We start from the raw sequence: 15,269 nt of genomic DNA, 5'->3' as shown, positions 1-15,269 counted from the left end.
TACCAGACTTTTAGACATTTCCAGAGGCAAGAGGCTTGGCTCATATAGATAGGGGGCTGAAAGCTGAATTTTGTTAGGTTCCTTGGTCTGCCTAGTCTCTTGCAGAATAATTAGCTAATGAAGGGGTAAACAACTGATGTGGGGGTGGACATGCTTCAAATTAAAATTCTGTTTACTTTGGGTATGGTAGGGACAAGCCTGAATGCCCAGGGTTCCCACAAGAACCCATCAACATTGATGAACTTCGGGGGTGTTTTGTAGTGCGGATGAGAAATTGGTGGGTGTGGACTGTTCCACACTCCACACCACACCTTGTGGCATGGACTAATCCACACCACACTACACCACAATCCACAATTGTTCTGAATTGTGGATGGATTGTGTGGACAAGACCAGTTCACACCCATGGTGATGTTATGTAGGCGTGGTGTAATTTTTTGATTCCACGTCTCATATACATTTTATGGGAGATCAATACAGTCGATTATAAATGTCTACTTTTTGCATTTTAAATGGTAAATAAATTCAAAAAAGACATCAATATATATGTAAAAATTGCATTTTTTAAATAATTAAAACAATATTATTTTAAATATTAAAAAATAAAAAATTAATATTTTAAATATTATTTTATTGATAAAAATATTAAAAACGTTAATGTTTAAATAATGAAAAAAGAGTTGAGAAGGAGAACCATTGGACTTGTGCTAGAATTAACATTAAAAATTATTATTTTATTGATAAAATATAAAAAATTATTAAAAGATTAAATAAAATGAGAGTAATTGGACCAATGTAACATAGGTGCATTACATTGAAACCTTTCCACAAATTGTCCATCATCAAAAAAATACTATAGATGATAAATTGGGGTGTGGTCCATTTTTGTTTACGCTATTTTGTGGACAGAAACCATCCACACATAGCAGAACACCATATCTTACCGTGGATAGGACCAAAACGGTCCCATCCACGACATTTACTCACTACCGAATGCCACCTACATTGCTGACTCACAAAGAGGAGAGGGGAGGTACTCAGTTCTACACTCTACACCTTCTACAAGTTGAGGCTGGAGGAGCTGTCAATGATCCCCCATCCTCTCTGATCATGATCATTGAATCCGTTTAAGAAATAAGACAACCTCTGAACTTTGTGTATTGTAAATTCAAGTATCCCAAGTCCACTCTAAATGTGACAGGCTTGATGATTATCCATAATCCATTAATGAATGTCCTTGCATCTCCCCCTTTGACCCATTCCAATACACCATTTGCTCCAGAGAATAAAAGCTCATGCACTTCACGGCGTTTTTGAGCATTGTATTTTGCTTCTGCTGAAGCTTCACCAGCAGCAAGTCTTACTGTCTTACTCCCTTCCGCAATCCACATCAAGTCTGTAGACTGTAGGTGAGTCCCGACTCCCCAAACGCACTTGGGCTTGGGCTACACTCAGGGGATAACTTACGAGACATAACATAGTTCACAGGCTTGGGCCTGGTTACTACATTATTTTTAGATCTCGACGTGGTTGGGTCATGGATGGGCTGATCCAAAAGAAATGGACTGCAAGTTAAAGGCCATGTGTTTATTGGGCCTGGGTTTAAATAAATGTCACAGATGGTCGGAGTTTTTGTAGAAAACTTGTTAGGTCCGGCACAAGGCACGTCTGCAGGGCTTCGATGATAGATCGATCAGTCCATGGCCCGATGGCCGGCTTCATCTACCGTCCTTTTTCTTTCACTGATGTTGGAACTTGGAAGGACAATTAGTACTTCATTATATGTTTTTTTGTTCACCTATTAAAAATTTTGGGCTTCGAATCCCAATTGTTGATCCTACACCAACTGCGACTTTGGGACTTAGGCTGTGTTTGGTTTGATGGGAAACAAGAAAACAGCAGAAATTTGAGGGAAAGTTCACAATGATTTTCATAAAATTTCTTAACAAGTTCCAAGAGTAAGGTTTTAAAAACCGGATTGAACATGGAACTGTTTTGGGTACCCGTTCCTGAGTTAAAACGGTCAGATAATCCGGTTTAAACAGACAACCTGTTCTGATTTAAAAAAAAATTAAATAAAAGGCCAAAAACCATTGTATAGGTCAATGGTTCGACCACCCAGATCAGCGAATCACTGACCAAATCAACGGTTTTTAGCCTAATAAAAGTTTAGGGTGAAACAGAACCAATTGCCTGGCCACTTCCCTGGTCAACCTGTCCGGTGCAGTTTTCAGAACCATGCATTTGAGCATACAGCCACACATTCTTCGAGAGCATGAAAATCCAGCACCACATTAGGAACATCTCTCATGTGTGCGGTTGGATGCTGCTTACACAGTTTTAAGAGATCCGAGCTTATTTTGCTCAACTTTCTGTTTCTCTCTTAATTTTCTATCAAACCAAACATAAATTGAAAAGAACACTTATTCTCTCAAGCATTTCTTGAGAACGTTTGTACTTAAAACGCTTTCTCTCATGAGTCATGTCAATCCAAGAGGAAGATGGAGAACTTTTCCGATCAATCCACCAAATAGCATAATTGAGGGCTCTTGAGCATCTTGTCATGCTTGCAGTGCTCATTAAAGATTGTCAAATATTTGAAGCTGCAACACCTTACACCCAACACCAATACCGAATAACGATTCTGCTTTATCATTCAAGAAAAATATTTCCAGTACTCAAATTGAACCATTGAAGTACCTCCTTCAAAAAGGATCCATATTTCAACGTACAGCTACCCAGTTCTCTCTCTCTGTGTTTTGTAGAGCGAGGAAGAAATCTATACACTTTGACACTTACCCCACCAAAAATACAAAACTGTACTTCATTGGCATAAAATCAATGGTACAATTTGCCAGTCCAGAAGGACAAATATAGAACAAAACAATTAGAGGAGGACAAAGTTGACTATTAAAACCATGGAAAGGATAAAATTGAGAATAAAGTTTAGTGGTTCGGGCCTTGGCTTCCAGTAGGCCTGAGCTAGGGGTGATCATGGGTTGGGTTAGGTTGGGCTTTGCACTTATGATAAGGGTTATCGTTTAGGCCCGGGCCCAATTTAGGGTTCTGGGCCTGAAACATAAGCCCTAATCCAGGTCTGTACGAGCCTAGGCTGGGCCAGGTCTGATTCCAGGCCAATGTCATTCATATATAAAACATTACATATTTATATATTAAATGACATAGCATGCATATAAACTTATTTTATACATTATATAATATAAAATATTACATATAATATAAATTATACATGTCATGTTATAATATTTATATATAAAATACATAATATAATACAAAATAACATGTATACATATGTATACATTATACATAAAATATACAAATTTAAATATATACGAGCCGGACTGGATTAAAATGATCACCCCTAACCTGAGCCCATGTTATGGTCTCTTTTGGGTTGGATGAGAAGGTCAAACTAAATGGAATAAGTGAAATGAGAATGTTTGAAACATTCTTCTAATAAACCATTCTTGAGTTTGTTCACCCAACCTTCTGTACGAAACCCGATTTCCCCCCATCCTTGTCTTTCTTGTAATTTCTTTTCACTTTATTGTTAAATATTTTCATCATGAGAAGGGATGAAAATGTAGACCAAAATTTTCAATCTGAAAAATTAAAAAAAAAAACCATTTAGCCCATTTTTTTTACAGAGAAAGAAACCCAGCCACAAGAAAACTGCAATGTCCCCATCCATTCATTACATAGTAATTATCTCGGGAGACTCTCACTTAGCTGGTCCAAGCTTTTTTTTTTTTTCTTTCTTTTTAAGTTTGTAATGGGCAAAGGAGGCCAATTAATAAGCTTGGTTGGGCCGGACAAGCTTGTAAAGAACCCATGTGAAAATCAATTCAATGTACGTCTTTGGCTCTTGACATATACCATTCATTCTACGTGGGCAACGCCAACGCCAAGAAAAGCTGAGATTTTCTTTTTGTGAGCAGCCAAAAGCTGACCGTTTTATGTGGCCAAAAGCTGATCATTGTGCCCAGGTTCTCACACAGCTAATGCATCTAATGCACATTTAATTTAACTTGTAAACAAATTTTGTTTTTAGACAGAGACGATGGATCTAGTGCATGTCGCACATGGATACTTTGTATATTTATCTTCTGTATCATCTTCTTCAATCCACCATCTGGAAGATTTTGCGCCGATTATATTAAAAATCATTAACTACATAATATAATGCCCTAATATTATTTACTAAAATGTAATTCAGTTAAAATCTACCATTAAATTAAGCTGTAAAGAAAAAAAAAAGTGAACTAATTAATAATAAGGTGAGACCGTTCGTTATTAGTGACATTTTTAATATTGTAAAAGTGTCTGGCATGATTAGTATGTAAATACATTTTGTAAAATGTAAACTAATAAAAAATAAGTATATCATGTGATGTTTATGACATGATTAACAAATGCATATTGTGAAATGTAAATTAACCAAAAATAAGTACATCATGCGATGTCGTTGACGTGATTGATTATTATTTTCATTTATTAGGGAAAATTCTAATTTAGTGTCTTGAATTTTGGGTAGTGTCAAGTTAGTATCGGAACTTTTAAACGTGTCAATGCTGTATCTAAATTTTCAAAAAGTGTCAAATTGGCTTTGACCATTAGTTATCTGTTGAAAATGTCAAAACTATCCTTCAAAAGAAGACACTGTTCATTGTCTTCTACCTTGAGACTGAACTAGTTGAAGTGTTTGAGATTCTAGACTAATGAAGTCATTATCTTCTACTTTTAGATCTGAAACACATTATTGTCTAGTTATTTCTTTGTTTTCAGTTATTGTTTTCCTCTATTATATTTCATATTTTTTCTCTCATTTTCTTTGAAGATAACCAGTTCAGTATCAACGTAGAAGACAATGAACAATGTCTTATTTTAAAGGGTAGTTTTGATATTTTCAACAGATAACTGACGATCAGTTAACGACAGGGACCAACTTGACACTTTTTGAAAGTTTAGGCACTGTAGTGATACATTTGAAAGTTCAGGTATTAACTTGACACTACCCCCAAAGTTCAGAGTACTAAAGTGAAATTTTCCCTATTTATCATGCCACTTCTATATATTTGACTCTATAATTTAATATAATATAATGAAATTATGGTAATAATAATTTTAGAATATATAATCTTCTAAGCTACATTTGTTGTATAGCATAGAAAGATTTTTGTGGGATGGAAAACGATATATGTAATGGAAAAAAGGTGCAAAGATTTTGTGCCCCATTATTTGATGGTACAAAAGAAAATAGTTGGAATGTCAATCTCAGCAAGAAAGAATATTTCATATTTCAATCAAAAGCCAATCACTTGATCATGTACAAGAACTGTATGACAAATTATGATCATCAATTAAGATATCAGAGAAAATATATGATCAGAAAATAAGTTATGTAAGGCTATGTTTGGTTTGAAGAAAAAGATAGGGAAAGAAAGGAAAAGATAGGGAAAGCTATACAAGATATGTAAATGTTTTCTTATCTTTTCCCTATTTTTTTTTTTTTCAAACCAAACACAGCCTAAAGAAACCTGGTGGGGTTTCCATTTGCTTACTGTACAAAGGAGTGATTTACAGTGAATTGATGTGGTCCAATTAACATCATTAATTCCAAATAAAAATATTATATTATTAAAAATTAAAAAAAAACAACAGCAAATTAAACACTGAAAGCAACGTAACAGGGCCACAGAACTCGTTTTGTCTTGATTAACCAAGGATTGGAGGGGCCTGCATATCTTTTTAGAATTTGTTTTATATATTTTTTTATATAATGTTGGAATAGTAGAAGTTAGGGCATTATAGGAAGTAACCGACACATCTCTGCATTGTTTGAAAACGTGGATATATGGACAATGCATACTTTTTAACACAAGGGATAAAAAAGAAATGCGTTATTATCAAAATAAAGACACCTATATAAATAATTCACACGTTGCATCAGAGTCGTTCTTAGTTCAAACTCTTTAATTGAAAAGGTTGGCAATTGATTACACCCGGCCAAAGTGTCTCATGGCCGAGAGTGCATCTCCAGTTCTAAATCAAAATTTCAGTTAGTCAAGTTAAATATGGCATTGGTGTATTTATTTTTCATTGATTCATGATTCATATTTCATAAGATTTAATTGTGTTCAAATTTTGTGCTTCACGGTGCAGATTATGCACCATAGATTTTGTTTAGTTGTTATCGGGCCAGAAAACTTTCACATGGGCCACAATGGTTTGGAGTCGTTGAGACAAATACATAGAATTATTCTATGTCACCATCCGTGGACCATGTTTAGGGAATTGTGGTGGGCCATGGACGTGGGCCTAACCCATTAAATGAGACCATTATCATGACTGGATAAATCAATGGAGTTCCTTGGCTACCAGAATAGCATCGTCTAGATGCACTTCACTAGGGTTTGCCCACTGAAAAGGATGCAAAACTAGAAATGGCAATAGGCTGGCCTGAGGCCCAAGTGATCAGCTTACTATCACCATTACAGCTTTGTGCTTTTTCTGAGTTTAATTTGCTCATAAAAGAACAATTACAATTGTGTTTGGATCGAGGATCGGAAATTCTGCTCCTTCCCAAAATCAGATTATTAGAAATCCTTACCCCATTCTTCTTATTATTAACAAATCAATTGAGAATGCAAAACAGTGCGCTGCAAAAGTCTATTACCTTTCATCCCAATTCACGAAATGAAAATAGGGCTGTTCATGAGTCGGGTTGGGTCGGTTTATTGAGGTTTTTCTAACCGATCCGACCTAGTCGGGTTATCTGAATTTGAAATCAAACTCGACCCAGTGTTAAGTAAAACCAGCCTATTCGGTTTGAGTCAGTTTGGATCGGTTTTGGTTCTAAGTTCAACTATGCTTGACAGAAACTCAACTGCAATATATATGTGGGGACTGTGGCACCACAGTATGTGAGGTAGTAACACGGGAAAAAGCTTGTTTTTGATAAACAGGATATACCTCTAGTCCACAGTTTGGACTTTGGAGAGGAGAAGAAGAGCAAAACCCATATATAATAATAATGCCTATTATAGAGGTATATATGTTATATATCTTTTCAGTAATTAAGTTTTATCTCCAAAACCACCAACCTATCCCTTTGATTATATATTCATTTTGAAGTTTAATTGTCTTAATTGGGATTTGGGTGAATTCTGTAGGGAGACTTCAGGACAGTTAATTACAATCATTAAACTAGCCAATGTAATAGATTTGAAGATGGACAATTAGTTATGGGGGCTTAATTAATTTAAACTTCATAAAGGGACAAGTAGTCGGTTTGGTTCGGGTCGATTTTGATTTTACACAAGAAAATCGAAACTAACCCGAACCATCAGTTTATGATATTTTACAACCTGAAACTGACCCATGCTGAAGATAACCCGGCCGACTCAGGTTGGATCGGTCTAGGTTGGTCGGTTTGGTCAGATTGGGCCTTCTTATGAACAGCCCTAAATGAGAGAGAGAAGTTGGCTGCGTCCAAAGTTGGTAAAGCTCTCTAATGAATTAGGAAAATGAGACAAGGGAAAATGAACTGGATTTCTTCTGAAACGCCACCTTGGATCACCCCGAAAAGTCAACACGGAGGACTCCGGGAGCGTTTGGTTTGAAGTTTGAACTTGAAGCTCTTGTCTTTTGATTGATCTGGCCACTGGTTCCGTCCGTTTCAAGTGTAAACTTGACTCTATGGTGCGGCCTTAACTCTTAACAATGTAGGGTGACACTGTCGAAGATGACGATGGTGATGGTGATTGATGTTCCCTGGGCATGACCAGATGACGATGATGGAGCAAGAGCTCTTCTGCTACAGTTATGGGTTACCCAGCTCAGTCAATTAAAATAATTGAATGTTGCCTGAACTCATATTTTGCTTAGGCTGTGTTTGGTTGCACTGTTGCAGTATAATTTTATTTGTATTAGTACAAATGCATGGGAATGCAAATAAAAAAAAATTGCAAATTCTCGTTGAATTTTGTTTTGGGTTTTACTTTAGAATCTACTTCATGTCTTAATTTATTTCATTTGTATTACAATCAAACAAAATAATTTAAAATTTAAAACAAAAATGGGTTAGAATTTACACTCAAATCATTTGCACTGCCATGATTTTACATCAGTGTAAATTCATTTGCATACAACTAAACATAACCTTAGGCTCAGTTTGGAATGAGTGTAAATACAAATATGCACAGTACAAATACATACAAAATAATACAAAGTACAAGGTTTTGCACTCAATGTATCTAACTATCTATATTTATACTAAGGCTGTGTTTGGTTTAAAGGAAAAAGTAGGGTAAGGAAGGAAAAGGTAGAGAAACCTGTACAAACCTTGTATTAGGTTTCCCTATCTTTTCCTTCCTTTCCTTACCTTTTCCTTCAAACCAAGCACAGCCTTAATAGCAGAATCAGATCAATGAAGAAATCCCAATGATATCAAATTCATCACGTCAAAAGGGAAATCTCTACTAATAATTGCATTGGTGAAAAAAGAAATTCTAGCTCAGAAAGAATATGTGTAGAGTGCAAAATCTTGTATTTTGTATATATTTGTACTCTTTCCAAACTGAGCCTCTATAAAAAAATCATGATAATGAATTACCAAAATATTGGCAGTGCAATTTCATTTGCATTGGCTCCAATTATTAGATTATATGCATTATAAAATTTTCTACAATATATTAGGTTTGCACTTGCATGCTTCCCAAACTGAGCTTTAAGAGTTGATTTACAATGAATGTTTTCTTTTCTTTTCTTTTCTTTTCTTTTCTTTTTGTTTTTTTTGTCTTTTTTCATCTAAGATAATTAGAAAACTATTGGTGTACAAATTTTTTGTAATATTTATGCCTGTTTTACCGCCAAGACTTTATTCTCCACTTATTTTTATGAAGAAACAAATGCAGCTATGCTTGGGTATTGATTATATACCTATTTTCCTTCTGTTATTCTTCTGCTTCTCATTTCATGTTTTAGTATGCCCTGAAGCAAACACTGCCAGGCATCACCTGAACTGCTCTTTGAAATTAATAAATCTAAGCTTAAGGGTACTACTAGGTGAATAATATCATACCCATGTTACCATAGCTAGCAATAATTGCAAAAACGGGTCGGGTCTGGATCCGGCTTTCCCCAAAAATTTTATACTGCATGTAATGTTCGAAGTCGAAGTTTGCTGTGCATATATATGACATTTGGCTTTTGAGGAGTAAAGCTCAGACAAGACAAACCAACATTTTTGATTCTTTTCCCTTCTTCTTGAGCTGCTGGGACGGTGCTTAATTTCGGTTGCCAATGTTCTTCTCTCCACATCCTTAAATTTATTGTTATCTTGTTATGCTTTTCATGTTGGGATATGCGTCGGGTTACCCGATAAAGGACCCACCAACGAACCCTTCAAGTTGTCTCCGACCGGGTTCAAAACTTCAACGACAACCAGGGTCAGGATCGGGCGTACGGTACGGGTAAGCAGAAACCTGGCGAACATTGCAAGTGGGATGGTGAATCTGGGTTGGAAATTGGTGATGGAGAACGGAATGCCACAACAAACTAACTGCAGTAAAGTCCATTCATTAATACGTACATATCTCGTAAGCAGGAAGGGACGATTCATATAAATGTTTGTATAGAACATAACAATATACTAATGATCTCCATCTCTATATATCTATTTCTAAAGAAATATTTTCTAGGCGGCTCGTCCAGGGTCTAGCTTTCTTCTCCATTTTCTCTTGGGCATGGCCGCAGGCCGCTGGCGCTGGGGTTACGTTATAACTTATTTGGATGAGAATTGAGAAAACAAATGTTGGACTCCACTGGCTTGACTGTTGCCTTCAAATCTTTAAACGCTAGAACGATTAGCTGCCGATTTCTACTTCCTAGCTAGGGACTTCACTGAGTGGAAACGGCTGAGTTTTTAACGGGTCATGCTAGAGACTATAGCGGGACCGAGGAGACTAAAACCTTTTTCACATTTGATAACAACAAAGGAATATTCTAATGGCGCTTGACCAGTTGACGTAGCTTGACAACTTTGTGAAACTAACGACTCTTTGCGTCACTTCTCCGGCGGTATGATCCTAGAACACCGGTGAATCCGACGGAGAAGAATTCACCAAGTTGAGTATGTTGTTCCAGTAATTCTTGTTCTCTTCAAAGTCGTCGGTGCCATGGCTGCCATTGGCATAATCAGAATCTCTACTTTCTTCCGATGAATTCTGGTCATCGGAATTGTTGATGAGAAGATCGGTGAAGCCTTCAATGAAGTTTGCACCGGCTACTTGCCCGTTTTCCGTCTTTGATGATTCCGAAGTCCATGAGTCCTCGGCTGTAAACACTGCATCATGATGGAAACCTGTCATCAATGTCACTGAGTTTTCCATCCTTTCTTTGCATTCGGGCAGGTGGATGTGGATCGTCTTCCCAAAGCCTTTCCAATCTTCTTCACCGCCTTCTTCTTTGACAACAAGTCCTCCCTCACCTGTGCTTGAACTGCCGACGAATTCCACTGTAGCCGTAGGGTTGTCACCGAATCCAACACTTGGGATCGGCACTGCATTCTCAGAAAAGCTCAAAGTAGACGTCGGAGACTCAAGACCAAGGCCGCTGCCTATGCCAGACATCAAACCGCTTTTTGTTGACTTTGACCACACTCCTTGCCAAGCTTTTAGCACGTCGAGACACAGAGACGACGCCGGAGGAGCTGATGTCTTGTTGAGAGGCTGAGCCGAAGTGGAAGCCAAATCCGTAGCCGGTGAGCCCAGCTGCTGTTGAAACGAACTGGACCTCAACTTAGATTCTCTAACCAATCTTGCTTCGGCTTCGAGGCGAGCACTCTCCCACTGAGCCATGTGGCTTAGTGTGGCTGCTGTCTTGGACTGACCGTCGACCGAGCTCAGGGCGTCGCTCTTGGGCTTGTGGGTTACCGGATCTATTCCCATCTTGGCTAGCCTTTTCTTGAGGTGGGTGTTCCAGTAGTTTTTGATTTCATTGTCAGTTCTCTTGGGCAAATGTGTTGCTATAGCCGACCACCTGCAGTAAAGGCACCCAGATAGAAACAGCCAAGATGAAAGCCAAACCCTATAACATATAAAACCCTAGAAGACATTTTCAACGTTCTACCCATCTAAAGGCAGAAAAGAACTCAGATCAAAGACAAGAAACCTCATCTAAATTCCTAGACCCTCCCCCCCTTTTACCTTCTGCGTTCTGTCATAATTCGAATTAGAGATTTAAAGCCTAAAGGACCCATTTCCGAACAACATTTGTGAAGGTTGCAGGTTATAATAAGTGGTTAAGAAATTAAGAGGAAGCCCGTATTACATGCACCGAAAGGGAGAGTTGGTGTGATTTTGAACTTACAATTCGGAGGTTAAAACAAATTTGAAAGGAAGAAGGAAAACCCCATCAAAAACGAAGTTCATCTAAACAAATAATATAAATAATCTGTACAGTAAGCCGTAACTCAATAGTTTATCACAACCTAGCAGAAATCAACCCATTAACCAATACTGACGAAGAAGGAAAAGTAATTGAAAGGTGGAGAATTATTTGTTCCTCATAGCTTTTTCTTTACTCCAAGTATTGATTTTGAAGTTTTTTCTATCAAGTTTCCCATCATCGAAGGAGTAGAGAATTACTAGGTTAAAAAGCTATATATCCTAAATATAATGACAGATGAAGACCCCCCCCCCCCCCCCCCCCCAAAAAAAAAAAAAAAAAAGGGAAGCTCAGATAACTATATATTCCAGATTTTTTACAAGAAGAAAGAGGATGGCTACACTACAAATATTAACGCAAACATGTGCATAGTGTAGGAGGCAACAAAATCTAGAGTGTGACAAGAACAGTTAACCTGTTCCCCAGAAGAGCATGTAGTTGAATGATAGTCTGTTCCTCCTGTAAACTGAATTTCCCTCGTTTAATATCAGGTCTGAGGTAGTTAGTCCATCTTAGTCTACAGCTCTTTCCACACCTTTGAAGACCTATAACGAGATATGTACTTGATCAGCTAAGACAAACGAGTTATATCAAGAAGTTGGCTTGTAATACACAGAAAAGAATCGGAAAAAGGTTCACCAGCTTTGGCCGGTAGGGCTCTCCAGCTTCCATGACCATGTTCTTCGATGTAAGCTAGGAGTTTCTGATCTTCTTCAGGCGTCCACGGACCTTTTTTCAGGCCAACCTTCTCACAGCAAGGAGATCGGCCCATTTTGGATCCTAAACAGGCGAAGAAGGTGAGAGGTTTATGCCTCTTTTAGTGGCATATATGACACAGAAGATGGAAGAATTGAACGGAAAGAAGAAAATTGATTTGAAGAAGAAGAAGAACAACAACAACAACAGGAAAAGGGTTACACCATGAAGGAAGAGAGATTGATAAGTACAGATATGGGCAAAGAAGAAAGGTCAGCGACATATATGGGATAAAGAAATAAATTCTGATCAGAGTATGTGCGAAATTGTATGACAAAAATGCCCTTAGATTCCTTTGATTGAAGTTGAAGCAATACATATTCCATGTTGCAGTTTTACTCAGTATAATAAGAGAATGAATAAACGAAGAAGAGATGGTTGCCCCAGCCTCCAGTGCAACATTGCAGCCTCACAACGGTACACGTAGTGCAGCAAATTATTAATATGGCCTGTTCAAGTCCCATTGGCAGGCACCAGGCAGTTCTTGATTAGGCTACCTAGGCTACGAGGTCACTTTCGTCTTTGTACATATATACATAACATCTACGGCTAAACCCATTTTGGGCGAGGCCGAATGTCAAGAGTCAAGACCCAAACCGAGTCCATCCATCCGTGAACAAGTTAACTCAGTGTAGTGAATGTGCTGAAATCTACTACATGGCGAGCGTGGATTTGGGTATATGTTAGTGTCCAATCAACCTCGATTCCCAGGATTTGAAATGACTATTCTCTGCACAAAGCTTTTATGGAATTCACACATTAACAACAGATATACGTTTTTCCGCGAGTAGTCCTCTAGAGTCTAAATTGCTCAACTCCCTCGCCAAATTCCCAATCCACTCTGAGCCGCCACGCACCTACTCCTAAATGGCTAAATCCTAATTCAAAGGAGAAAGAATACCGACCGAGTCGTTGAGTTAACTCGCTCTCGAATCCCTATTTCATACAGTAAATGGGTGGACTCCGGGTCACAAGTTCGGGACATAATTATTGTTGTTTTAGAAAACTGGCCACTTTTAGATAGGTTTGCTTTATTTTGGAACCGTGGAGTTTGGTGTGAATTCGATCACCAACTCCACCGCAATATATCATGCGTCATGCGATTCCGCTCCCCAATCATAGAAACGATGATAAAGAAGCGAAATGTAAAGACGATTTTACCCTGGCATCACGTTACGGAGACCTTGTTCTGAAGAAACACAGGGGCATGACCGTCTTTTCAGTTGTTTACCAGCTAATTTAATACAAGTCTTGTTCATAAATATGGGTCCGTAGTCCAGGGGCCCAGTGGACTTGATCCAGTAAATGAGCTTGCACGAGTGGCAAGTAGTAAATGATCCACTACCACTACGATGTGGATTGTGGAGCGTAAAGCCTAAAGCGAGCCCCAAAAATATGTACAGGGGCAAAATGGCCAATTGGGGGCTGTGTAGCGAATCTACACGATGGCTCTCGTAACACTGTACACACCAATGATGACCTTGATCGGGACACGTTGCAGTCATGCAAGGGGTTGTTAAAGCAGGCCCCACCCATGACCCACCCATAGGGATCTTTGAACTTTCTTGAAACGCCCCTAGTACAATAGTACTGCAGCATTGTGCTTCGCTGCTGTTTTTACCTTAGAAAAGAAGTAGGATCGGCATCGGCATATTGTGATGTTACCGAGCTCCACGTGGAAAGGTAAGTTTTTTGATTTATAACGGAAGGAAGGAGCATCTCTCGATAGTGGAACATGTGTCGTGGGGTACGCTTGGTTTTGATTGATTGAATTTAATCATGAGAAGACAAAAAGAGAGGGGACCCACCAGGAAAAGGCAAAAATAGCAAACATTAGTGTTTGTGGTCAGTTTTGAAAGGGACTTAGATGGTATTGGGTGGAAAGGACAGTAGGGTCAGCCTCTTTAATTGATTTGATCCCTGCCAGCTCCGGCCTCATCCTTTGTCCAAACCTTGGTAAACACTTGTCAATGACTACACGTCACACTTGTTCCACACTTAGGGCTGCACATGTGGCGTGTGAAAATCAGAAATCTGCATTAGGCTTATGGGCACTTCTCAAAAAAAAAAAAAAACTACAAATGTGGCGTGTGATTTGATATAATGTATCCCCACTATAACGAGTCATATCCTATGAGCTGAGCCACCATTGATTCATTTTTGTGACCCTACCTTGAATGAATTGGACGAATTGACATTAAGATGGGGCCACAGTAATACATGGAGGGCTATGATTTCATAGTTTCAATCCAACCCTAAAATGATTGCCCTCGTTTTCTAGCCTATAAAGATTATTGCTCAAATTTGTCTGATTTTCTTCTGAAAAAATGTATCCAATTATATATAAAAAAAGCGAATGAATTAATTAAAGACAAAATCATGCATATTGGGCTAGACTATCTATCATGATTGAATATGCCACTGTTCACTACAGATGGATTCCACAGCGAGCACCGGCGTGTTCACTTGTGATAGGTAATTCAGCCGGGTATTTATAACTTTGTCTCCAGCTCATCTGGACCGATGAAAAAAATGCATAATAACAAAATTAAATAATATTAAAAAGAATTAATGCCCAACTAATATCTGAAATGGCGGATAATAAAAGCTGCGGAAGAATATCTATCAAGAGTGATATGATATTTGCAATAAGAATATATACATAAAGAAAGAGAAAGGTCCAAAATTAAGCAAAGCTTGTACATTTAATAAGGCTTGTGTGCATTATGAAATGTAAAAAACCAGGGTTTTCACTCGAGAGTTGAAGGTTAAATAGAGAAGCAAAGATAATTAAAGTGTATGATTGAAGAGTACAAAGTGTCTGGTACTGGTTTGGTACATAGAATAATGAAATAATAAAAAAAATCACAGAACCATTAATGTACATTATCGGGGAGTTGATATACAATACCAGGAAGTAGTAACGACGAGTCGACGGTGGGTAATGTATTTTACACGTAAAAGATTGGAATGACAGTGTCTTTAAGCCTGGATTTATGGCCCTGTAAAAAGGCAAATCTAAACACACGGTAAGAGTGGGGGAC

At 38.0% G+C, this 15,269-nt stretch overlaps 1 protein-coding gene across 1 annotated transcript; it reads right to left on the bottom strand.

The window, feature by feature from the left end:
* Positions 1-9,567: 9,567 nt before the first annotated feature.
* LOC104597969 (transcription factor MYB16-like) lies at positions 9,568-12,426 on the bottom strand. The gene is made up of 3 exons (XM_010259791.3): positions 12,109-12,426; positions 11,885-12,014; positions 9,568-11,061 (listed from the first exon to the last, which is right to left on the bottom strand). The coding sequence occupies exons 1-3, from the start codon at positions 12,239-12,241 to the stop codon at positions 10,110-10,112; spliced, it is 1,215 nt and encodes a 404-aa protein (XP_010258093.1). The 5' UTR covers positions 12,242-12,426; the 3' UTR covers positions 9,568-10,109.
* Between the last annotated feature and the right edge of the window lie 2,843 nt (positions 12,427-15,269).

Source organism: Nelumbo nucifera, chromosome 3 (assembly GCF_055504915.1).
Source record: "Nelumbo nucifera cultivar China Antique chromosome 3, China Antique-T2T, whole genome shotgun sequence".
Lineage (NCBI taxonomy): Eukaryota > Viridiplantae > Streptophyta > Magnoliopsida > Proteales > Nelumbonaceae > Nelumbo > Nelumbo nucifera.
This window is presented reverse-complemented; position numbering and strand designations above follow the sequence as displayed.

Coding starts and splice junctions, on each gene's coding strand:
- LOC104597969 (XM_010259791.3), bottom strand. CDS start 12,241: ATGGGCCGATCTCCTTGCTGTGAGAAGGTTGGCCTGAAAAAAGGTCCG. Junction 12,015..12,108: donor AGCCCTACCGGCCAAAGCTG/GTGAACCTTTTT, acceptor ATCTCGTTATAG/GTCTTCAAAGGTGTGGAAAG. Junction 11,062..11,884: donor CATGCTCTTCTGGGGAACAG/GTTAACTGTTCT, acceptor CCTTTACTGCAG/GTGGTCGGCTATAGCAACAC.